The sequence below is a fragment of the Camelina sativa genome, chromosome 17 (genome assembly GCF_030686135.1).
Source record: "Camelina sativa cultivar CO46 ecotype springtype chromosome 17, ASM3068613v1".
In the NCBI taxonomy this organism is placed as follows: Eukaryota; Viridiplantae; Streptophyta; class Magnoliopsida; order Brassicales; family Brassicaceae; genus Camelina; species Camelina sativa.
Window position 1 is genome coordinate 38,711,058 of NC_141896.1, and position 25,789 is coordinate 38,736,846.

General features: G+C 33.5%; 2 protein-coding genes, 1 long non-coding RNA gene and 2 pseudogenes across 9 annotated transcripts; 3 read left to right on the plus strand and 2 right to left on the minus strand.

Moving 5' to 3' along the window:
• Positions 1-3,966: 3,966 nt before the first annotated feature.
• On the minus strand, positions 3,967-4,663 carry LOC147924877 (uncharacterized). Its single transcript, XR_015586511.1, has 2 exons — positions 4,417-4,663; positions 3,967-4,311 (listed from the first exon to the last, which is right to left on the minus strand). It is a non-coding gene; the product is annotated as an uncharacterized LOC147924877 (long non-coding RNA).
• A 1,545-nt stretch (positions 4,664-6,208) lies between these two features.
• Positions 6,209-7,617, plus strand: LOC104760011 (F-box protein At3g22700 pseudogene; annotated as a pseudogene). The gene has a single exon (XR_015586509.1). The product of XR_015586509.1 is annotated as an F-box protein At3g22700 pseudogene (transcript).
• A 3,884-nt stretch (positions 7,618-11,501) lies between these two features.
• On the plus strand, positions 11,502-12,819 carry LOC104758684 (F-box protein At3g22700 pseudogene; annotated as a pseudogene). Its single transcript, XR_015586510.1, has one exon. The product of XR_015586510.1 is annotated as an F-box protein At3g22700 pseudogene (transcript).
• Positions 12,820-13,980: 1,161 nt separating this feature from the next.
• On the plus strand, positions 13,981-18,481 carry LOC109129981 (putative F-box protein At1g53360). The gene is made up of 2 exons (XM_019239052.2): positions 13,981-14,319; positions 17,675-18,481. The coding sequence occupies exons 1-2, from the start codon at positions 13,990-13,992 to the stop codon at positions 18,479-18,481; spliced, it is 1,137 nt and encodes a 378-aa protein (XP_019094597.1). The 5' UTR covers positions 13,981-13,989.
• A 1,583-nt stretch (positions 18,482-20,064) lies between these two features.
• Positions 20,065-23,674, minus strand: LOC104758686 (protein GRAVITROPIC IN THE LIGHT 1). Of its 5 annotated transcripts, none has more exons than XM_010481590.3 (3): positions 23,450-23,663; positions 22,910-23,041; positions 20,065-21,701 (listed from the first exon to the last, which is right to left on the minus strand). In XM_010481590.3, exon 3 carries the CDS (start codon positions 21,699-21,701, stop codon positions 20,337-20,339), a length of 1,365 nt encoding a protein of 454 aa, XP_010479892.2. In that variant the 5' UTR covers positions 22,910-23,041; positions 23,450-23,663; the 3' UTR covers positions 20,065-20,336. The 5 variants fall into 5 exon arrangements, with proteins under 5 accessions (XP_010479892.2, XP_087350718.1, XP_087350719.1 ...); XM_087494592.1 differs by having other exon boundaries at positions 22,910-23,034; positions 23,450-23,659; XM_087494593.1 differs by having other exon boundaries at positions 22,910-22,986; positions 23,450-23,652.
• Between the last annotated feature and the right edge of the window lie 2,115 nt (positions 23,675-25,789).

The window sequence follows — 25,789 nt, forward strand, 5'->3', positions numbered from 1 at the left end:
TAAAGGATCCAAATTGGACTGCTGCCATGAATGAAGAAATGATGAACTGCAAAGAAGCGAACTCGTTCTTGCTAGTTCCTCTATCTCCTGATATGCATGTTCTCGGCTCCAAATGGGTCTTTCGAGTAAAGCTTCACGCAGATGGCTCATTAGATAAGTATAAAGCTCGCCTCGTTGCTCAAGGATTCAACCAAGAGGAAGGCATTGACTATCTTGAAACCTATAGTCCATTTGTCAGAAATGCTACAGTCAGAGCTGTTCTACACTTTGCAGCAATTAGAAACTGGGAAATAAAGCAAATGGATGTAAAAAATGCTTTCCTCCATGGAGATCTCACTGAGACAATCTACATGAAGCAGCCAGCTGGATTTATTGATGAGAGATATCCAGATCATGTTTGTCTGCTGCACAAGTCACTCTATGGGTTAAAACAATCCCCAAGAGCTTGGTTTGACAAGTTTAGCAACTTCCTGCTGAGTTTTGGTTTCACTTGCAGTTTGAGAGACCCTTCTTTGTTCGTTTGTTTCAAAGGCAAAGATGTTATCATTCTTCTCATCTACGTTGACGATATGCGATCACAGAAAACTCATCAGTTCTGCTCTCATCTCTGCTCGACGAGTTAAGCAAGCAATTTCAAATGAAAGACCTTGGAAAGCTTCACTATTTTCTTTGTATTCAAATTTCATATCATGAAATGGATTGTTCTTGTCCCAAAAAAAGTATGCTGAAGACTTGTTAGCCGCAGCAGCCATGTCACATTGTGCCTCAATTGCCACGCCTCTCCCTCAACAACTCAATCGAACACCGCAACAGACTACACTGTTCGCCAACCCCAAATACTTTAGAAGCTTAGCTGGACGTCTTCAGTATCTCACCCTGACGAGACCAAATCTGCAATTCGCTGTCAATTATGTATGCCAAAAGATGCATGATCCTTCGGTCTCTGATTTCAATCTCCTAAAACGGATTCTCAGATACATAAAGGGCACTACTACAATGGGAGTTTTGCTTGACAGGAATACAGACTACAAGTTGCGAGTCTATAGTGACAGCGATTACTCTGGCTGCGCATCTACTAGCCGTTCAATTGGAGGCTTCTGCACCTTTTTAGGGCGTAACATGATCTTTTGGTCCTCAAGGAAGCAACCGACGGTGTCTAAAAGTTCAACTGAAGCCGAATACAGAGCTATGTATGAAGCCACCTCTGAAATCACTTGGATGGTCAATCTCCTTCATGATTTGGGGATTCCACAACAAGCTACACCGGAACTCTATTGTGATAATCTCTCTGCAGTCTATCTCACTGCAAATCCAAGCTTCCACGCTTGCACAAAACACTTCGCCACACACTACCACTATGTGCGTGAGCAAGTTGCTTTCGGAAACCTTATTGTTTATCACATCCCTGTGAATCTTCAGCTTGTTGACATCTTCACTAAGTCTCTTCCACAACGAGCATTTGAGTTTCTAAGGTCCAAACTTGGCGTTGGTGTCCCACCCACTCCAAGTTTGCGGGGGAGTGTCAAGAACAACAATCAAAACGACAAAGTTACGTTACAAGGACCTATACATGCGAAGCCCAATAAGGATGTGAAAATTAGAGAACAAGAGTTCAAGCCCAAGATTACTCAACGGCTAAATACAGAACAAGCCAAAAACAGAGGATTAGTACAACCTGCAATCCCTGCACAACCTGCAATCCCTACAATCAGTACAGATATGTCGACAAAGAACATGTTTGCAGTGCTTGAATCGTGTGACTATGATGCTTAAGCCATGTGCCAGTCAACATCATAGTAGAAGACTCTAGAAGCTAGGTTAAAACCAATGTAACCTCTATATAAAGAGTCGAACCATTGTAATAGCACTTCAAGGGTTGAATAACAAACAAACAATCTTTCACATATCTGTTACTTTCTTTAGTAACTGATAGAAAAAAATTGACAAAATCGAAAGGAAAAAAAGACAATCTTTCTTGCCTAAAGACAGTCAACTCACGTAATATAGTTCAAACATAAACAACTTAGTACACTCATAATTCATATTGATAGTGAATGAGATTGACTATGAAGTTCAATATTTTGTACACCAAGCGAAAATATGATGAGACCGGTTCAATAGTCCGAAAAGTTAAACATCAAAAGGAAAATAAGCGGTATAATACTTGATAGGTCGTGGCATCGTTTGAATGGTACGATTTGATAGTGGCAACGAACAAAACATTTCAGCTGAATATAAATTTATTGTTTAGCTTCGTTCATTTTTGAAATATTCATCGGACACTATATAAATATATATAAGAAAATAGTATAGAACTATGTCATGGTTGAAATAAAATTTACTATTTATACTAAATAAGTAAGGTAAGCAATTAGGATTAGTCTTTTCTTTTTAGTCTTACGTTACATATATATTTAAACATTTAGGACTCTCCCATCTGTTACATATTTGAATCATTTAATACACTAAATATAAAACGTATATGGTAATTGTAACTCCAACTTAGTCCAATCAGAAAATAATAGAATAGTAATTAAGGATAAATTGGAGACAATACTAAATTGAGAAAACTTAAATTAGACAAAATTAGAGATAAGTTTAAATTGTAAATTCCTAGAGATAGAATAGAAAAGATTGAAGTTGTAATTTGTTAGAATTTTGAAATATTATGTAATATGTTTTCTTGGAATTAATTATTAGTTTGAAATAAATTTAATTAGCAAATTGTAATGTGTGAGAATAAATGTGAGTAATAAAATTATGAAAAAATGGAGAAAACATCAGAAAAATACCAAAAGACAAATTATAAAAAATTATGAAAAAATTGGTATGTAAATTGTTTGTAATATGTTCTTCTAGAATTATTGACAAAAACGTTTAATATATATTAAAAAATAAAGCTGAAGTAATCAAATAAAAGATGACAAGTTTCATTGAAAAAAGATGCCAAATGTCGAAATATTAGCAAAAGTTAGGAAAACATTCTCATAGTATATAAGCGGTATAATATAAATTTATTAGCGGAATTCTCATAGTATATAAGCGGAATTCTCATAGTATAGAATTCCCACAGTCGTGGCATCGATTGAATAATACAATTTGATAGCAGAGACGAACAAAACATTTCGGCCGAATATAAATTTATTTTTTCGCTTTGCTGATTTTTAAAATATTCATCGGACACTATATATTAAAGAAAATAGTATAGAATTGTGTCATAGTTGATATAAAATCTACTATTTTTATTAAATAAGTAAGGTAAGCAATTAGGATTAGTCTTTTCTTCTTAGTCTTATGTTACATATTTAAAAATTCAGGACTCTCTCATATGTTACATATTTAAATCATTTAATACACTAAATATAAAACATATGTGGTAATTGTAACTCCAACTTAGTCCAATTGGAAAATAAGAAAATAGTAATTAAGGATAAATTGTAGACATACTAAATTGACGAAACTTAAATTAGAGATATATTTAAATTATTAAAATTCCTAGAGAAAGAATAGAAAGTTTTGAAGTTTTAATTTGTTAGAATCTTGAAATATTATGTAATATGTTTTGTTGGAATTAACTATTAGATTGAAACAAATTTAATTAGTAGATTGTAATGTGTGAGAATAAGTGAGAGTTATCAAATTATCAAATTAACAAAATTATGAAAAAATATCTAGTATGTGACTCTTTTTGTAATATTAGATGAGGACCCGCCCGATGTGCGGGTTTAAAGTTTTATAAATTAAATTAAGTTTAACAAAAATATTTAAAAAATTGTTTTGCACAATTTATAAATTTTATTTTTGTTATAATACACTGTTTTATATCGATTTACAAATCTTTTATGTATGTTACTTTTATAAGTGTATTTTTTTACACCTAAATATACTCTATGTTACAAATATATTCTTTATCACCACCTAGAAAATGTGTATATGAAGACATTAAGCCAACTATTTTACTTTCACTTATGCACAATTTTTTTAATTACTGATATTGTTGGTTCAAAAAATTTTGAATAAAAAAATATATTACATAATATACTAATCAATGATGTATCATCACAATAATGTATGACCACCATGAAGAAAACTTCGGCTCCGCCCTCATCCTTATGGAGAGAACTTTGCGTCCAATATCATCCACCATGTAGAGAACTTTGGCTCCGCCTTCCTCCTTTAAGGAGATAACCTTGCGTCAAACCTCCTCCACCTTCCTCTCTTGGGGAGATAACCTTGTGTTCAATCTTCTTCACCATAGAGAGAACCTCGGCTCTGTTCTCCTCCTGTGTGGTGAGAACATGAGCCGAGCCTCTGACAACCAATGAAAGTAAAAACATTTTTCTAACGTCACAAAATCTTTTGATAGTAACTAATGTTAAATTTCTCAATGTATTCATGGAAGGATCTTTGACACACCATGATGTAGCCTTTGTCTTTGTAACGCCTCAACCGCCACCTTGTTTAGTGAGCTCATGTCCACTCTCAGTTCATGGGACCATCTTCCTAAGTGGCCCCTACATCTATTCCCTGCCCGTGGATCCAGCCATATTCGATGGCCGGTTTGTTACGTCTAGGAGTCTTTAAAAACTTGTTTACCGATCCTACAAATTAACAAATGATATTTTTCTGTGTTTTGTCCTCACTTGCACAGTTCCGACAATCACTTCCAAGAAGGTTACCCATCATGAAGTTATCTCAGGACCTTTGACCTTAAAAATAAGTGCATTTTAGTGACATATGTGGCCAAATCAATTCTTTTATACCTTTGCGCAAACCAGGATGTCACAGTCTTTGAGCTTCTATGGATCTATCAACAATGATTTATGTTTTCCAATCTATCTATCTATGTTTGTTGTAAGCTTGTGTTTGATTAGCCTATTTTGTCCATCCATTAGGTTGATGAGCTTCTACTCATTATCTTTCTTCGGGATTGAATGAATAATGGTAACAATTATGTTTGAAAAAAAAGGGTTTATGACCAACCAAACAAGATTGAGAAATTAGAAGAAAATTAATTTGCCATAATTAAAGAAGCAATAGAAAATTATAAGCATGATAATATATGAATCTTAAATAATTAAAAGATGAAAATATAAATTAAATAAAACAATCTAATAATACTACAATAGATTTTAAAATACAGTATTAAGATAAGAAGATACATATATTAATTTTTTTTTGTGTCAACATATTAATCTTACCTATTTCCAACTGAAAATGACAAAGTAGGAGAAATTTTTGGTTTAAAAAAATAAGAAAAATTTCCCTTCCCATTAAAGAAAATTGCCCAATTAAACAAAGTTGAAAGCACTGTTTTTGAATAAATTATTTAAATATGAGGTGATCTATGGTTATATAGAAGTGAGTATTTACAAAATTTAGAATTAATAATTAACTGTATATTTTCCTTAATCCCTTTTTCTATTTTTTTTATAGAATTAATAACTTAAAATTAAAAATAAGTAAATAATATTATAATTTCAAATTTTATGAATTATATATATAATCTCCTTATAATTATTTAAAAAAATCTTTGTATTTTTTTTTTATAAATTCTGTAACTTTTGATAATTATCTTTTCACATTATTAGTACTTTTTAAAACAAATTATTTTGTTTTTGTTGTAATCTCAAATTTCTCCTATTAGATATTAACTTTTACAAATGTCAAAATCTGATATTGATAAGTTGACACATGTCAAAATTTTGTGAATAACTAACTTTCAAAATCCAACTTTATATAATAAGATGTTATCCTAGAATTAATGACAAAACTTTTAATATATATTAAAAAAACAAAGCTGAAGTAATCAAAAGAAGATGCCAAATGTCGAAATGTTAGCCAAAGTTAGAAAAACCTTTTCATATTATATAAGATATATTATCACAAACATAGCAAAAATATGAAATAAGTTCTCATTTAAAATATTGATATTATGTTATGTATAATTTAATTAAATTCGGTAAGAAATTCTTTTTAATCTATATACAATATGTGTGTGATATTATTTATAGCTAATTCTATTTTAATTATTTAATAATAAGTTGAAACATGTCAAATTTTCATATAATTAAGAGTTAATGTATGATTTAAATTTTAATCAAAAGCAAAATAATAATTGTAACATGCTTTTGTGTCATGGTTAAAGAGACTCCCTTCATCTTTTATTAATACTACATATACTATATGACCTTTTTTTATTCTTTCTAAGGAAAATGGAAAAATAAAAATAAAAAGTTAAAAATAAAAAGCAAGTATATATATTTAAAGACTGGATCAGGACAAACCCTCATTTCTACTTTAAGATACCTAAGTAGTCGCTTTCGTTTTCCTTGGGAGATCATATCACAAAGAGAGAAAACAAACGGTGATGTCTGACCTTCCGCTAGATTTGGTCGAGGAAATTCTTTCCAGGGTTCCAGCAACATCTGTGAAAAGGTTACGATCAACTTGCAAACGATGGAAAGCTATATTCAAAGATGAAAGATTCATTGAGAAGCACTTAAGTAAAGCACCAAAGGAGTCTATGGTTCTCATGTTGAATGGGGATAGGGTTTGTCCAGTGAGCGTCAATCTCAACATTGCTCCTCCTGCTATGGAGTTTGAAGGCGCACTTGGCCTTAAGGATTCCCAATCTAGTTTAGAAGAAGTTGACATAGTCGACGTTTTTTATTGCGATGGTTTGTTGTTATGCCACACCAAAGATTGTAGACTCGTGGTTTGGAATCCGTGTTTGGGAGAAACCACGTGGATCCTAGGCAAAACTGATGACAAGGTGTACTCTAGGTTTACTCTAGGATATATCCAAAACAACAAATCTTGTCGTAGCTACAAAATCTTAAGAGGGTGGGGTTATTTCAGTAAACCACAGTTTGAAATATATGATTTTAGCTCTAATTCATGGAGGGTTCTTAAAGACGTTGGTTTTGATCATGCCATAGATATACAATATCATGGTTACGGAAGTGGTGCATCATCGTCTTTGAAAGGAAATACTTATTGGGTTGCTACTGATACAAAAGAACATTATGAATTCATACTTTGTTTTGATTTTACAGCAGAGCGATTTAAACGTCTACGTCTTCCCGTATTTCAGATTCATGGTGAAGTGACTCTATCAGTTGGTAGAGAAGAACAGCTTTCGGCATTAAAACGGAGCTCTTATATATCAAAGATAGAGATGTGGGTAACCAACAAAAAAATTGATATAGAATCAGAGTTGTTGTGGAGCAAATCCTATATAGTGGATTTACCTATTTTCAGTTATCCTTTTGACATTTTCACGAGTCTATTAATTGATGCGGAGAAGAAAGTGTCCTTGTGTTGTAATATATGTATAGTGTGCGGCGGGAACTTAGTAAAAATATACACTATTGGAGAGGACGGTGAATATTACACAGAAACCCCCATCCAAGGTCGGGTAAGCCATAATTCGAGGCCAGTTATTTTCAATTATGTTCCAAGTTTATTTCAATTCAAGTGAATTATTTTGCCCATCCTCTTTTGTTCTTCGTTTTTTGTTTTTGTTTTTGAACAAAAACATTTGGTAGCTGATCCAGTGATATGAAATTTCAAGGCTAATGTTGTTTGTATAATATAATGGATATTTTTTTGGTATTTTTATGGTTCCTTTCTTCTTTGTATTGTCCAGTTTTGGTTTGGATTTGAGATTCTTTTTTTTTAAAATTAAACTTGCAAACAATGTAATGCTCTATTCAAAGATGTGGTGGGAACTTTAGAGAGTATTTATCCAAATTTGGTAATCTTTTTAACAAATTACATTTAAATATAAGATTTATTCGTTATAATCAATATTGTTTACAATAATTTACAAGAAAAGAACAACAATGTTATTAATCAACGAGGAGAAGAAAGTGGCCTTGTGTTGTAATGTGGATATTATGACGAGCGGGAACTTGGCTTACACTATTGGAGAGGACGATGCATGATGCTACACAGAAGTCCCTTGTATGGATTCTACTACAAACGAAGTATGCATTTCCTGACCAGTTATTTTCAATTATGTTCCAAGTTTGGTTCAAATTAAGTAAGGTAGATGCAAAAGAAAAATAACGTAAATTAATATATTGGAGTCCTCGTTCGCTAAAGAAGTGTTTGATTTTTTTTTTTTTTGACAATGGTAAAAAAATGTTTGATTACTCAGAAGAAAATGGTGAATCGTATGGGTCATGTGTTTCATGTACAATATTTTGATTGGAGGATATGCATCTGCTGGGTTATGCAACAAAACCAGTTTGCCTTTTCTTCCAAAGATGGAGTCACTGCACCAAGATTTGGTTCTCCCCTCTTGCAAGTTGCAACTCTATAAAAAGTGATGAAATTGGGGGATTATTTTAAGTCGCTTTCTACTCTGTTGGAAGAACAGGTCACAAATAGAGTGAAATATAGTGTCTTCCTAAAGTGGGGGAAGTCTATGGTGGTGGTCTGAACAACAGAGCCGGACCATAAATTTTTTTAAGAAACCGGGTTCATAATATTTAAAACTATAGTCTGCTCTCTCCGACAAACGTTTTTCTGGCGAGCCTCTCTTCTTCTCCTCCGCCTCTATATGTATGTTGTCTTCCTCTTTGATGGTGACTGAACTTGACATCACGGCAGCAATATCACCGGACCAACATAATGCGTCGAGCCTGAGTGTTGTTGATGCCTCCAATGCTATCACAGAGTCTGCAGCTCAAATGACTGATTATGCTCCGACTGATGTATCTGATGTAAAATCTCCTGTTCTATTCGTTCCTTCTCTTGGAGCTTGGGGAAAGCCTCTAAAAATTCCTTTGAATTTAAAAGATCCAATCCCTGAATTTTTACTTTCATCCGAGACTGCAAAAATCACGGGTAATGTAAGTCCACCTTCTGACATACTTCCACCAGAGTTCAAGGAAGATGGTCAATTACGGTTTCCATGGGTAGCGAAGATGGATCCAACAATTCGCAATCTTTATCGTACAACATCACCAACTTATTTTGAGGATAGTACTCTCATGGTTGAGATTCCTAATCATGTTCTAGGATAATAAGTGAGAGTTATCAAATTATCATATTAACAAAATTATGAAAAAATATCTAGTATGTGATTCTTTTTGTAATACGTTATCCAAGAATTAATGACAAAAATTTTCATATATATTAAAAAAAAATAAAGCTGAAGTAATCAAAAGAGGATGCCAAATGTCGAAATGATAGCAAAAGCTAGGAAAAACTTTCTCATATTATATAAGACTAGGATAGTACCCGCGCTACGCTGCAGGGAAGATTTTTATGTGTATTTTTTTTTGTAATTTAATTATTGTGTGTGGTTATTTTTTTTCTTTTTTATTATGTGTTGTTTTGTATGTTTGTGTTGGATTAGAAATTCATTATATCTTTAGCATCTTATTTATGAATTGTTTTGTGGATGATTCATTGTGTGGTTTTGATTCGTTGTATTTGTTTTTTTTTTTTTTTTGGATTGATGTAGTTTTTTTTTTAATGTCAATTAAGTATATTATGTACTTGGTTTGGAAGTGCTTTTTGTTTTGTTTTTTTTTCAAACAGTGAATGTTGTTTGTGGATAATAAGGAACCGATACAAACTTGGCAGTTCGAGCACGTGCAAGGAGCATATCTTTCTTTGCTTTTGTCTCTTGTATCTTGCTCTCCAAGAGCTGCAATAAAAAAGGGACAACAACAAACATTTTTACAGAACTCAGTTTTTTAAGAATTAAACTTCGTCCTAAGCAATTTCAGCTATGGAGAAGGAGGCATTCTGAAAATGAATATAAGAATCTGAATCATCTTCTACATAATGTCCATACAGATACATTAGTTTCTTAGTCACTCTAAAAAAGTGGAGAGAGATACTTATCATATGAACTTTAGACGGAGGCATAATAAGTCAACTATTGTCCCTATCTCTAAGCCATTCTAACGTAATGGTGGTATGAAAAAATATCATGTATATATGACTCTTTGTTTTGTTGACTAATGCATTGACGATAAATTCATTTAGTTATAGCCCTAAAGAATCCTACAGTTTACAGTTAGTAGAAATATATGGATAAAAATGGTGATAACTAACCCTTGTGACTCTCATTTACCAAATATAGTTTCCAGACAGCATCATTGCAAAATCAGACTAACTTGCAATAACCAAGTAAATAAGTAAAGAAGACTCATCAGGATTTAGATGGAGGATGATCCTAATACTTTACAGCATGAGTGATTGAGAGATCGATAATTCCAAGGGAAACAGAGAGATCTGTTCAGACGAATTCGAAGAAGAAAAAAAAGAGAGACATTCCAACACCTCAAAATCAAATCTTGAAACTTTTCAGACAAAACATCAAGAAACTAAAATAGTGGGGTCTGATCATGTGATAACCCGTCCTGTTGATCCTACTAGCCCACTGCTAGCTTGCCCCCATAGTCCCGAAGCTGGCCCTACAGGGCATCGATCCTAACCCCTCACTGTGGAAAGGAACTATTCATCCAAATTCACCAGTAGGTTATTGGTGCGTCAGACGTTCCTCGAACCCTGGTCTCACTTCTTTAACAACATTCCCACAAGACAAGCTGTCACCAATTGAATTGCAACCAAAACTAGTGATGCATAACATAGAGCTAATTCGAACCTCGACGATTTCGTATTGTGACGAAGGCAGAGAATTGCTCCGCCATACTTAAACAATCGCTGAGACGAACCACTACGATGCTGTACGTGGTAATCCATTATCATAAAGCATAAGAAATCCACCATATCCAATCGACCAACGATGGGGCTTACATCAGCCTCAGATCCACTCAGATTGGTAGAGAGAGCCATGGGATAAACAACAGTCGGTTGAAGGTTGGTATGACATAAGGAAGAGACAGCGACGAAAGAACATAAATTTAACAATTGATTAAACGCAGTGTTACCAAGTGTTTTTTTATTTTCTTTGTCCACAAAAGAAAGAGAAAATCTGACCTGTATTAATTGTTATAATTTGATAGGTTGTTGATTTTTACTGAGGTGTCAACACCTGGTTCAATACAGAAGCTGATGTGTCAGAAGAGGAAAGCAATACATTGTGTTTTATTGTATTGATACATTATCACAAACATAGCAAAAATATGAAATAAGTTCTCACTCAAAATATTGATATTATGTTATGTATAATTTTATTAAATTCAGTAAGAAATTCTTTTTAATCTATTTACAATAAGTGTGTGATATTATTTATAGCTAATTCTATTTTAATTATTTAATAATAAGTTGAAACATGTCAATTTTTCATATAATTAAGAGTTAATGTATGATTTAAATTTTAATCAAAAACAAAATAATAATTGTAACATGCTTTTGTGTCATGGTTAAAGAGACTCCCTTCATCTTTTATTAATACTACATATACTATATGACCTTTTTTATTCTTTCTAAGGAAAATGGAAAAATAAAAATAAAAAGTTAAAAATAAAAAGCAAGTATATATATTTAAAGACTAGATCAGGACAAACCCCCATTTCTACTTTAAGAGACCTAAGTAGTCGCTTTCGTTTTCCTTGGGAGATCATATCACAAAGAGAGAAAACAAACGGTGATGTCCGACCTTCCGCTAGATTTGGTCGAGGAAATTCTTTCCAGGGTTCCAGCAACATCTGTGAAAAGGTTACGATCAACTTGCAAACGATGGAAAGCTATATTCAAAGATGAAAGATTCATTGAGAAGCACTTAAGTAAAGCACCAAAGGAGTCTATGGTTCTCATGTTGAATGGGGATAGGGTTTGTCCAGTGAGCGTCAATCTCAACGTTGCTCCTCCTGCTATGGAGTTTGAAGGCGCACTTGGCCTTAAGGATTCCCAATCTAGTTTAGAAGAAGTTGACATAGTCGACGTTTTTTATTGCGATGGTTTGTTGTTATGCCACACCAAAGATTGTAGACTCGTGGTTTGGAATCCGTGTTTGGGAGAAACCACGTGGATCCTAGGCACAACTGATGACAAGGTGTACTCTAGGTTTACTCTAGGATATATCCAAAACAACAAATCTTGTCGTAGCTACAAAATCTTAAGATGGTGGGGTTATTTTAGTACAAAGCAGTTTGAAATATATGAGTTTAGCTCTGATTCATGGAGGGTTCTTAAAGACGTTGGTTTTGATTGGGCCATAGATATACAATATCATGGTTACGGAAGTGGTGCATCATCGTCTTTGAAAGGAAATACTTATTGGGTTGCTACTGATACAAAAGAACATTATGAATTCGTACTTTGTTTTGATTTTACAGCAGAGCGATTTAAACGTCTACGTCTTCCCGTATTTCAGATTCATGGTGAAGTGACTCTATCAGTTGGTAGAGAAGAACAGCTTTCGGCATTAAAACGGAGCTTTGATAGGTCAAAGATAGAGATGTGGGTAACCAACAAAAAAATTGATATAGAATCAGAGTTGTTGTGGAGCAAATACTATATAGTGGATTTACCTATTTTCAGTTATCCTTTTGACATTTTCACGAGTCTATTAATTGATGCGGAGAAGAAAGTGTCCTTGTGTTGTAATATATGTGTAGTGTGCGGCGGGAAATTAGTAGAAGTATACACTATTGGAGAGGATGGTGAATATTACACAGAAACCCCCATCCAAGGTCGGGTAAGCCATAATTCGAGGCCAGTTATTTTCAATTATGTTCCAAGTTTATTTCAAATCAAGTGAATTATTTTGCCCATCCTCTTTTTGTTCAAAAACAAAAACATTTGGTAGCTGATCATCCAGTGATATGAAATTTCAAGGCTATAATGTTGTTTGTATAATTAATATAATGGATATTTTTATGGTTCCTTTCTTCTTTGTGTTGTCCAGTTTTGGTTTGGATTTGAGAGTTTCTTTTTTAAATTAAACTTTTAAAAACCATTTAGTCAAATGATGATGTAATTACATGAGGTGTTTTGATTACAAAGTGACCAAAGGCGACAATGGCGATACTGACTGAATCAGTAAGAGCTAACATTAATAGCGATAATGGCGATACTAACTGAAATTAGGGCATATTTCCTCTGTTTTGCACTTTGCAACATTGGCGAAAACAGAGGCATTGGTAAAGCCTCTCCGGCGAATGAGTTTCTGGTGCTAAGAGGAGTTGAAATGTGCGAAGTGTGATCGCCCCAAATAAGGAGTATGTGGGCATAGTTAGGAGCAAACGTAAAAAGAAAAAAACATAACCGAACCCTAACGTTGTTCTCTCGTTGGGAGCTGTGTGGATGATGGTGCCCGATTTTCCTCTGGATTTGGTAGAGGAAATATTCTCTAGGTCTTAAAGATTCGAACTTTTATCGGAGAAACAAATACAAATTTGAACAAAAATGCTCACTAAGCTTAGGATTAGTAAGCTTGTTTCGTATACTGTACCTCGGAGAATCTGAACAATTATGAACACTAGAGGTGGAACTTTTTTTTTTCTGTTTTAGTGCGCTATGTTTAATTTATTTGTGGTTTTGAATTCAATTTAAGTTAGATAAAAACGACGTTTGTTCTTACTTTAGTTTGTTTTTTTTTTTTTAACTCAGGCGTATTTACCAAGTTGTTATTACAATCCACTAATCCTTTTGAACTAAGCAAGGTATTGTAAAAGATTTATGTCATGTAATTTTGGACAAAAGAAGAGAGTGTCTCATCAGTAAAAGCAAATTGCTTCCTGGTGGTAATCATTTGCGGGATAAGAAAATATTATCCGTGACTGACTTTAACCTCTCTGTTATATGAACCGAAGAACTGAAACTTCTGAACGGAACAATGAACAATTGAATCAAAGCCTTAACATCTTTTTTGGTATTGCTGATAGATAATTATAATTTACGTAATTAGGGACAAAAAAAAAGGGTGATTAATGAATTGGGCCTAAAGAGCCCATCTAGGATCGTGGCAATATATAAACGTCATCAGCTCAATTTCGTTCGTGCATCATTAAAAGAAGCTCTGAAAAAGTGATTCTAGGGTTTGAAACATCGGCCGCCATGAAAAATAATCTGGAGCAGCAGTTCTCAGAAGGTCTAGTGATAACACCCTCATCGAGCTCGGTAAGAGAAGAAAACTCAGTCTCAATCCCAGATGATCTTCTTTTTGATATACTTTCGAGAGTCCCGGGGAAGTCTTTAGCTAGGTTTCGTTGCGTATCCAAATTCTGGAAATCCCTACTTAACCGTCCTGATTTCACGGAGCTGTACCTGACTGTAGGTCGTCGACGAATCCTTTTCTTCTTCACAGTTAATGGAGAGTCATTTGTCTTCTCTTCGCCTCAACCTCCCAATCATAACTCTACTCTTGTAGCCACCAATGCAATGAGAGTCATAAGTGTTTTCCCAAATATCTTCCATCTGGTATCAATGCAACCAATGCAATGAGTCCTCAAGTAGTCCGTGGATTGGTATTCCTACAGAACTGGGGAAGAAAAACGCGGATGATTTATAACCTCTAACCTCTTCACTGGAGAGTCCATAACCTTACCCAAAGTGAAAGCAACGGGTACTGTTGGCTGTCTATCAAACCTATCAAACACTTTCTGCATTTTGTACTACAGTATCGAGAGGAACACTTATACAAGAATCAATATTGAGGGGTTTAAAATATAAATGTTTCCGTATTGTCCTTTTGTTCACATCTTTCTGGACTATGTAGAAAATATTAAGTTTTTGTAAGTTCAGCTCTTAAAAACATTGTTCCTCTTTAGAAACAGAGCTAATATAATTCTATTTTTTTATTAAACAGAGCTAATATAATTCTATTTTACACCACAATTCTTCTAACTCACAACTCATCAATATAGTCTATATATATAGCTAAGTGTCGTTTGTGTGTCAAAACTCTGCAAGCCATCCATTATTAACCATATTTCTTCCCCATCAAGTCTTTTTATTTTAAGGTTTTAAAATCATATGAATCAATTTCGGAACCAATTTGTTCATCATGGGTACTAATCGTCTGTGTAGCGTTGTAAAATAAGCTGAAAAAATCGTGGAAGTCAACTCTCAGTATCCAACAAAACGTAGTATCTGCCTTGTTCTACACGAAACCATGCATAGACTTTACCAATTCAATTATGACCACTAATTGTAGCAGGTGAATTTTTTTTCTCTCTCTCTCTTTTGTGCGCTTTGTTCATTGTCTTTGTTGTATTCAATTTAATATATACTCCCTCCGTTTCAAAATATAGGATGTTTTAAGTAAAATACACAGATTAAGAAGACTTTACTTTGAATAAGTTCAACCAATCAAAAACAATACTGCATAATACAAAATACTAAACTAATCTAAAAGTTGCATTGAAATTTGAAAACATCCTATATTATGAAACAACAAACTTCTCTAAAACATCCTATATTTTGAAACGGAGGGAGTACTAGAGATTGGACCCGCACGTACGTGCAGGATTTTTTTATTTAAAATTTTCTTTTCCAAGATTTTGGAATTTATATATCAGAATTATGATTTATCTGAGAAATCATATTTCAAGATATTGAAATTCATATCTACTATTGAACTGTTAGATAAATATCTTTAAAAGTTAAGAATACCAACTTATATGAGTAGATTGTTTTTAATTGATATGAGCCATAGTGTTATTGTTTTTGTTTGTATTGGTTTGATAGGAGGAATAAAAAAACAAAAAACAAAAACCGAAAAGAAATGTAAAGTCAAAATATATGATTAGCATTAGCTAATCCAGATTGATCATTTAAATTTATGTCATACTTATAAACTATCAAATTGGACAAAAAATGCTTAAATAAATTAAAACATTGTAAACTTGATAATCTAAATAGGGATCAATCCCGGCATGTTATACCAGTCCCACAAATTTAAAATCGTTTGACTCTAAAAATACATGTTTCGCAAGATCTACAATAGTAAATAGTTCCACATACTCGAATTGAGAACAGAATTATAATAACAATTTTTGTTCAGACAATAACCCGTTCTTTGGTTAGTTATGATGAACTATTTTTCTTAACTGAATACTCGAACCAAGAGTCAAAATTAGGCTTGGGAATTCGGTTAACTATTTGTTTTTGGTTGGGTTGCATTAGGTTTCGGTTAATTTGGATATATTTATATAATAAACATTCAGATATTTTAGAAATATTGGTTCGGTTTGGATATTTAGTAGATAACTGTAACTAACCAAAATTACCCAAATATAACCAAAAAAATACAAAAAGTAATCATATTAAAACGGAAAACAGAAAAATTCAAATTGGTTTGATTTTGCAAAAGAGTATTGAATATTTACAAACTAACAACAGTTGGATATATTATTAATTATTTAAAGTATTTGATTTTTGTGAGTTTATAATTAATAGTCTTAGGTATTATGAAAATAAATAAATATATATATATATATATATATATACTTTGGCTCAAAATAAAATAATTTGTCTAAATATAATAACTTTTTATGAGACGTTCTAAAAATTTATAATACTTTCATAGTTTCATACTATTACAATTTTGATTAGTACAATATATTTTAAAAACTGAAAATTACGCGTTAAAAAAATATATTTTTAAGCTTTATATTATTTCAGTTCTAATTAAAAATGTCAAATATTTTGCTTTACTAAAAAGAATCTAACACTTTTAACATACAATTAAAGTTGTTATGTCGTTTGAGACAATAAAAAAGATATACATGTTAACCCACTCTATAGGTCCTCACAATTATTTTCTCCAAATTTTAGGATTGATTTCAGAGGGTTATAATATTCTGCATTTATGCCACTCTAATACTCTTTCTAATCTTTTGTGATGATGATGCACGTTTATAGTCGTAGAAATTTTGTTTCTACTTACATTTTCTAGTTGTCAATTATAATTGACTTTAAAATGGGATAATGTTGGAACCATTATAATCTTGCTCGGCAATGTTAAAAGTCATTTATTTCCTTAATAATTGTTACCATTGTTTTAGGAAAGGTTTTTTTTTTTTTAATTATATAGGTAAATTGGTCTGTTTGATAACATGAATATATGTTATAGTTTTTATTTTTTTTTTGTCCATATGTGTACTCCCCAATTAATAGTATAGATATCCTTTCAACAATGCAAAGGTCTTGTAAAAGATTTATACTCTACATTATGTCTTCGGAGTTCGGACAGCAGAAGAAGAGTGTCTCGGTAAAAGGTAAATTGGTTACTTGTAATCATTTGGGATAGTTACATCGTTAACGTACTAACAACGAAGTGATCTATAAGAAAATATTAACCATGACTCTAAACTCTCCGTTAAATTAACCGAAGAATTGAAATTTCTTAACGGAATGAACAAATGAATCAAAGCGTTGCGTCATTTGATTGAAATATGATTTGACTCTGTTTTGGTATTGCTCATAGATAATTTATGTAATTAGGGGAAAAAAAATTAGGTGATTAATTAAGTAATTGGGCCTAGGGAGCCCATCTAGGATCGTAGCATTATAAAGGTAAATTTCGTTCATCGCAAGCTTTGTAAAGAGATAATAATAGGGTTTGAAACATTTGCCATGAAAGATCATCATCGGGAGCGCAGTCAAAAAAGAAGAAAGAAAAAAAATCGTTTGGAGCAGAATGTCTCACAATCTTCAAACTCGGTAAGAGAATACTCAGACCCAATACCAGTTGATCTTCTTATTGACATATTCTCTAGCGTCTCTGCAAAGTCTATAGCTCATGGCCAAATACTTTCCAACTCGTCAATGTACCGAGCTCTGCGGATTGGTCTTCCTTCGAAGAAAAAAAGCGCGGGTGATTTGTAACCCTGTCACTGGAGAGTCCATATCTTTACCCAGAGTGAAAGCGACGGGTGTTGGAAAAAGCTATTTCGGCTTTGATCCGATTAGCAAACAGTTCAAAGTGTTGTGCATGACATGGTCACGTTATGGAACACCCAACACTCATCGGATTTTGACTTTGGAGAATGGAAAAAAACGTATATGGAGGACGATCCCAGACCCAGTACTTCCCCATTATTCTATTGATGATGAAATATGCATCAATGGTGTTTTGTATTACGTAGCTTATTTTCCAAGTGACCGTTCTAAATGTATGGTTTGCTTCGATTTTGGGCTTGAGAAATTCAGCTTTATTAAATTAAAACCATACATGAACTACTCTACTCGGCAGCTAACTTTGTTCAATTACAAAGGTAAATTAGGTGTACATCAGTATATTGGTTCACTCCATAACGAAAGATCTGGGTTGTATGTTCTAGAAGATGTTGGAGAACATAAATGGTCCAAACGTATATGCATACTGCCAGACATAGTCTACCGTGATAACAGGTTTGTCGGAATGACGGCTACCGGAGAGATTGTGTTTTCGTCGTGGTATAAGCCTTTCTACATTTTCTTCTACAATATCGAGAACAAGACTTATACAAGAATCCATATTCAGGGATTTGAAGAGTTGCTTAAGCCTTTTCAAACTTTCGTTCAGATCTTTTTAGACTTTGTAGAGGATTTGAAGTTAGTCTAAGTGTGTTCAAGACTTTATAACTTGAGACTTTATAATTTATATTATAATTTTCAACTAGATTGTTTGGATTTTATCTATAAATGTTTCACTTTCAAAGAATTCTTATATTTCTATGAGCTTTTTAGGTCCTTTAAGATATCAACTCTTGTGTTTAGAGCTTTGTATATATAGTTTACCTCTTCATCAACATCTTCTCGTGGTCGCTATTGAAGTATAAATAGTAATAGAGCAAATTAAGTGTCATTGTGTATATATCGACGCTTTTGCAAATTAAGTGTCATTGTGTATATATCGGCCCTATCAAGTTCTTTTTATTTTTTTCGATTATGAAGTCATATGAATTAATTTCCATTACAATTTGTTCCTCTCATATGACACCCATTGTCTCTCATATGAAATTCTTGGGAAAGAAAATGGTGTGTTGTTGGAAAGGCAGACTTCCTCTTACATTTGTTCTAAATATGTCTGCAATAAAAAAACGACCGGTACATGCCTAAAGACCCATCCATGGGTGAGCATGTAAAAGATATTGGATATGAGTTATGGACCCAAAAGATCTATCAAAGAGGTTGTAAAAATTATGAAGATCATCAATCTAGTTTATTCAAAGCACCGCCAAATAAATACAATTAAAGTGAAAGAAAAAAGAAAGGAGCTTATCACACCGAAAAAAAAAGGAGCATTTCCGACAAAACATTGAAACCAAGTTTTTTCAAGATTTTATATTTCAGTCCTTTTGGTTAATAGATCTCGAACCCCACCATAATATTTCGTCAATTGATGTTAGATTCTCGGCACAGAGAAGCATCATCGCCTTGACGCCTTCATCACTAAACATTGAAATACAAAAAAACAAAACTATATAATAAATGCACACCAAATACCAATACGTGTAAACTACATATACTTAAAAGAAATTAATACTGTAGTATCATATATTTTTTTAAACTATATTTTAAAATTTTGGTTATTCTAACATTTAAACTATTTTGTTGTAATTTCCCATTCACAATTCTAGAATTTTAGTTATCCTATAATTTAGGAAATGTGGTTTTTGCTTCTTTTTTTTACGTTAATTTTTCTCAAAAACCAAAACCTATTTTCTTTGAAATTTTTCTAATAAAAAAAAGCTAAAACCAAAATCTAAATCTAAAACTAAATACAAAAACTAAATTCATATTATTAACTTCTCCAACAATTATCTAAGAATTTTAAAAACCTAAATAATGAACAAAAAAAATGGTGGAGGAAAATTGTAAATGTGTTTTATCAAAAAAAAAAAAAAAAAAATTGTAAATGTGCATGTGCCAACACGAGACAGGGAGACATAGTGCTGGATGGTTCATAGACCAGCAATACATTTCGAAATGGATCCAATGCTTATTATACATGCTAATTTACTACTACTGGTCTCTTACCAACATTTCAAGTTTTTAAATATTAATGAAATTTCAATCATTTACCAAATCTTTTATTCCCCTAAAAAATTCGATACATCACTAATTCAGAATTCCAATGTTACGCTCCTTATTTTGTTTTTTTCTCCGAGCTAAGTAGGCTAATAAAAAAAAACATAAAAGACAAATCATAAAATATTTACATATTATATTAGAAAAAAAGGAGAAAATATTCAATGGACAACAGCTAAAAGATGCCTCTTGTGTTCTCTGAACTAAAATAATATCGACAAAACTCAAAAGACACATTAAGACCAAACACTACTTCGCTACTTCTGATCCAACGGCCCACATAATTTTTCCCACATTGTCGAAATTACCAAATCGTCCTTGATGCCCCACCATCTCAATCCAACAAATCCTCACCGTCCGTTTTGGAATCTTAGATCGGACGGTGATCACGAAACCGAGAGATAGACCTCACATTGTATTGAGGTCTTCCCGATCCTAAACCCTGGAACAACCGTGAACGCTACACGCGGCTCTGATTCCGGCGAACTCTCCGTCGCCGGGAAAAACGCTTCCTCCGTTACGCTCTTCATGTACACTTCAGAGAATCTACAACCTTTTGGTACTCGAAAGATCTCAGCTTCAGGCTCGAACGAGTAAGCTAAGCAATGCAAAAGCCAAATCCTTTTCGCCATCTCGAGGAAGCCAGAGAACAAGCTCGTCTCTGGGAATTCACCACCCGAGACTTGGTTCCTCAGATGCAAGTGTCCGAAGAAAGCTTGCTCCATCTTTGGATGTATAAGCTGCAAGTACTTTCCTCGACAGAACCTAGCGAATCTTGATTTAGGCCGTGCCGTTAGATAATCTTTCGCTTTCATTGACCTCAGTTCTTTAAACCTCTCAAAGAACATTTCCCTCTCTGCTTTGCTCTGTTTCTTCTTCTTGTAGCTTCTTGAATCGCTGCTTGAGGTTGAGAAGTAAGGTAGATGAAACGCTTCGAACATTACATTGGAGACAAAGTGTTCGAAAGTGAAACACTTGTGGTCTTGCTTGTGATAGAAAACACCAGGCTGGATCGAATTAGCAGCCGATGAAATGTCCCATCCCGCGATCTTCATTTGTTCGATCATTAGCTTCACGAATCCTCTGGTGGATTTGACTGTGTGGTGCAGATAAGTAACGAAATGCGTTGAGTTTAGCGCTGATAGGTGAAGGTTGTCGAGAGGATTGCAAAGTTGTCCACTTTGGTTTAGTCTCTTCTCTGTCAACTTGTTCTGTTTCATCGATTCATCAAGTTTCTCTCTCAGAAATACAATCTCTGAGTCTTTGAGCTTGTACTGAGACTCCAGCTTCTTCCCCATGATCTCATACGTTTTCAATAAACTCCTCAGCTCTTGAATCTCCGCGAGAACCAGAGTTCTTTCAGGATTTGGATCCACTTGTTTCTTCAAGAAACATTGTTTCAGCTCAGACAATGTCTTAAGCTCGGCGACTACCAAGTTGTCTGATTTTTGAATCCCAATTGAGTCATACGGAGACTGACAATGCTGTAACTGTGCATAAGCCGCTTTGATGGAAGAAACCGTTGCAAAAAGCTTTGCAAGAAGAGCTTCCAATGCTAGACTTCTCTCATACTCTTCCTCAAGTTTGTAGAAAGATTCAGTCAAATTAGCAGTCTTGGAATCAAATTTTATCTTCTTCATTTCCTCTTCTGGAGCAACACCCATTAGCTTATGAATGTTAAGAACTTTAGCAAACTTGCGTCTGAGTTTACCCTCCTTAGGAACAACAACCATTGGTCTGACAGTCTCCATCTGCAGATCCATTACAAAAAAGAGCTTAGTAAGGAGACAACAGTATCAAGAACACAGTAACAAATAAGACAAGAATCACCGCAAAAGAAATTAAAAAGCAAAGGAAAAAAAGAGAGTGAAATGAGACTTGTAATGATGAATGATACTGATACATAAAGAAAAAGAGCAACAAGCTTTAATACTTGGATCAAGGACCGTTAATGGAGGGCCAAGCATCTTTTGAGATATTCTCAGAACAGGACTTTGCTTTACCAAAGAAACTAGTGAAGTAACTATAGGCAAAAAAAAAAAGGCTCAAAGTAAAAGAATGTTTTCAAAAAGAGTGATCAATTCACAAAAGAGAGATCTACACATAAATATCACAAAAGATGCATATATACAATCAATACTTCTTTAAAATATTCATCAAGAGTTGTGAAGAGTTAATGGTTCATGCTTAGAAAATGCTATTTTTCTAAAGAGTAGGAATAAAAGAATAAGCAAGTTGTCTGCATACCATTTCTTTATATGAATGAACCCAATCTACTTTTTTATTTCTTTCTTATTTTTTATGTGAATATGTTAGCTCTTTCTGCGAGGCTATTTAGTCAAAATGTGCTGCTACAGAATCAAACAAATACTAAAAAAACTGCACCCATATAATCTCTGCAGAAAACACATGACTTATGCAGAGAGAATAATTAAGTAGAAATTGTTAACTTTCACATCTCTGAAAAGATGCATTTAAGAAACAAATCTATATTACTGTACTATGTTGTTACAAAGAAAAAGAAAAACCCTAATGTGAAAACAGTACAAACCTTAAAACCAAAATGTATGGGTAAAAAATTAGTTTTTAACCATTTGAAACAAGAGGACAACCTCAATGCCTGACAAACCCACCAAACACATTTAGTACAATCAGACACAAGACCCACAATGTCTCATTGTGGTTTTAGACTCTAGAACGCACTACCAACAGCGGTCTAAGACGCTATGCAGCTAACCAAACAGAACCTGAAGACATTTCTCATCTACAAACCCTAGAAACAGAGCATTATTGCTTAAATTAAACCCCTCCAAGAGAGCTTAATCAAGAAGAGGATTTGTTAAAGAGTGATTATGAGACTTGAAGATGTGAACATAAGCACTAAAACACTTGACAATTTTCAGAAGCAAGTTTCTATAACAAACAAAACTTAATAAAGTCAAAGACTCAAAGGTCGTACCTTGCTACCGTCCCAAGTTTTTCTTTCTTAATTTATTTTATTTTGTTCGAAAAATCTCACTTCATTGTAGAGTAAATCTGAAGAAAGAAATAGAAGAATCGACAAAGCAACTTCAGCTTAAACCCCTGCAGACTAAAATGAAACCCAAACAGAAACCACAAATCAACTCAAGAATGAGAAAGCAAAAGAATACAGAACAGAGATGAGTAAAAGGAAAAACAAAAAGATTCAAACTTTTTGCTGTAAAAGAAGAAAGTCCTAAAACCCTTTTAGAGAATCGACTAAATATACAAAAAGATGAACAAATTAAAGTCGACATTATTAGTGTATTAGCTAACAACAATGGTGGATTAGGCCCACGGCCAGCGACATGAAACTTCCATTGAAAATAAAAACTAAAACTTTGTGTAAAACCAAAAAAAAAAAATTAAGCAATAATGGAATCGAATCATTCACCAGAAACCCACATGAATGTTTAACAAACGAAAACTTGATTGAATTAATGAAAAAAAAAATTAAAAAAATTATTAAACCACTCACCAGGAAATAGATCTCTCTGTTTTCTTTATACCAACCCACAAAAATGTCTCCTTGGAAATTTACAGACAGATTCGTCCAAAGCTTCAAGAGAGAGAGAGAGAGGGTTGAAGATGAGAGAGAGAATATGAGAGCTGGAGGAGTGAAACGGTCAGAGAAGGAGATGAAGAAGAGAGTAGTAGTAATGTGAAATTACTGTAAAGGACAAAAGACAGACAGAGAGAGAGCAAGAAAGCAAAGCGTTGTGAGCATTGGGGGATTCAAATTGAGGTTTCCGGAAACACCCTTCAAAGTTGAGGCTATTTACACCGGCCGTTGTGACTTGGTTTAGGGAGAGGTCTCGAGATACGCGAAGGGTGTTTTTGGTCATTCATGTAGTAGCAATGAATGAGAATATTTTTTTGGATTTGGTTGGGTTTATTAATGGGCCAATTATGATATCATCTCAAAGTGCGAATTTATTGGGCTTTTCTATTTTTTTCTGGGCTCAGCTAATTTGATTTGTAAAGGAAAACAACAATTGTACATTTGACGGGTGCTTAGATGATGAGGTGCCAATTATTTACGACCGAGTCATTTTCAAGCTGATGAGTGATGATGAGTCATGAGACTGTAAAAAAAAATTTATGTAGAAACTTTTCTTGTGAAAATTTTCATTGTACATACTTGTGCTTAATGCTTAAGAAATTTTAGCTGTTAAGATTTTGAAACCAATTGATATAAATTGTAAATTTTGGAAATTACAACTTTAAATAATATAAACGATTAGATTTGTCATGCATCTCGCCAAGCTTTTGCTTTAGCATATATCCCTTTGCCTTATGGAGGCTTCTCTGATACAGATGTGGCGAAGAATTAGGAACATTTAGCTGAAATTGTGCGCAACAATGCTATCCTTAAGGAAACAAGAGTTGTAATTCCCAAGTTGTTGTGGAAAATTTGGAAATATCGAAACACTTTGATCTTTCAAGGGAAAAAAAGGTGATGTTCGAGACTTGGTGCTCAAAGCATCTCAGGAAGCACAACAAACTGCAGAATGGATGGACATAGCCAGTGGCGGAGGCAGCTCAGAGTCATAAGGGTCAATTGACCCTGGTGAATTTATAAAATTAGGTGAAATATTAGGAAAAAAATCAAATTGACCTTGATAAAATAGCACAAATGACCCCCATAAAAAATTTTAATAACACAATTGACCCTTTAAAAAAAATTTGACCCTGGTAAACTGAATTCCTAGCTCCGCCACTGGACATAGCGTGGGACAAAAAGATGATGATAATGGAACCACGATGGAGCAAACCACCTTCGGGGGTCCTAAAGTGTAATGTAGGTGTCTCTTGGAGAAACAAATCCTCGATGATTGGAGGAAGTTGGATTCTCAGAGATGAGTATGGACGGTGGTTTATCATGCGAGAAAGGCTCTCAGATGTTCCTATAATACTAGTAGGATTACAGGTCTTTAAATGGATGATGAAGCCCTGCAGATTATGCATATTGATAATGTAATCATTGAGTTTGATTGTGTGATGGTGGTTAAGGCTATTAACCATCTACATGACTGGCCTCGGTATTGTTTCCTCCTCCGAGAAATACACAATTGCTTGCTCGGTTTAATATCTTGGGAGTGTAAACAGGTCGCTGCTACAGCTAATAAGGCAGCTCGGAATGTTGCCAGAAGTGTTACACTGGATAGCCGCCTCCAATCATACCTAGCGTTGGGCGGTCTCTCATGGCTCCAGGATATCCTGGTGGCCGATGGCTGCTAAAAAAATTGGTTTCCTCTTCTATCTAATGTCGCGGGTTTCATACTTGGAGGGCTCTTGTAGCCTCATCATCAAGTATTTGTTTTTGCTTTTCTTTATCTTTGAAGCTATGTAACTTTCTTTCTTTGGTTATTATATCATACGACAAAAAAACGATTAGATTTTGATTTGTGTGATACAATAAAATTTTTTTATCTATATCTATATCCAAACAATCGCTGACAAAAAAAAATCTATATCCAAAAATTTGTTGTAATTGATATCCACTATTTGATGATGACTTCCAATAATCGATAATCTTATTTAAAAACTATGAAAAATAAACCTTAAAAGCTGAACATTTTAAATCTAAATTTAACAAAAAAATGAAAGTAAAAAATGAAAAAAAAAAAATGAAATAATTGTTGTAGAAATTATAAAAAGAGAAAAATCAATAAAAGATTAATTGAGAAAATTTTGGGTTCTAATTCTTTTGTTAAAGTAAAAGTTTTTAAAATTTAAACCAATCACTATTAGGCTGTTAAAAATGATATATAGTAATGGATGCAAAAGACTATATAGTAAAAACAAATTATATATC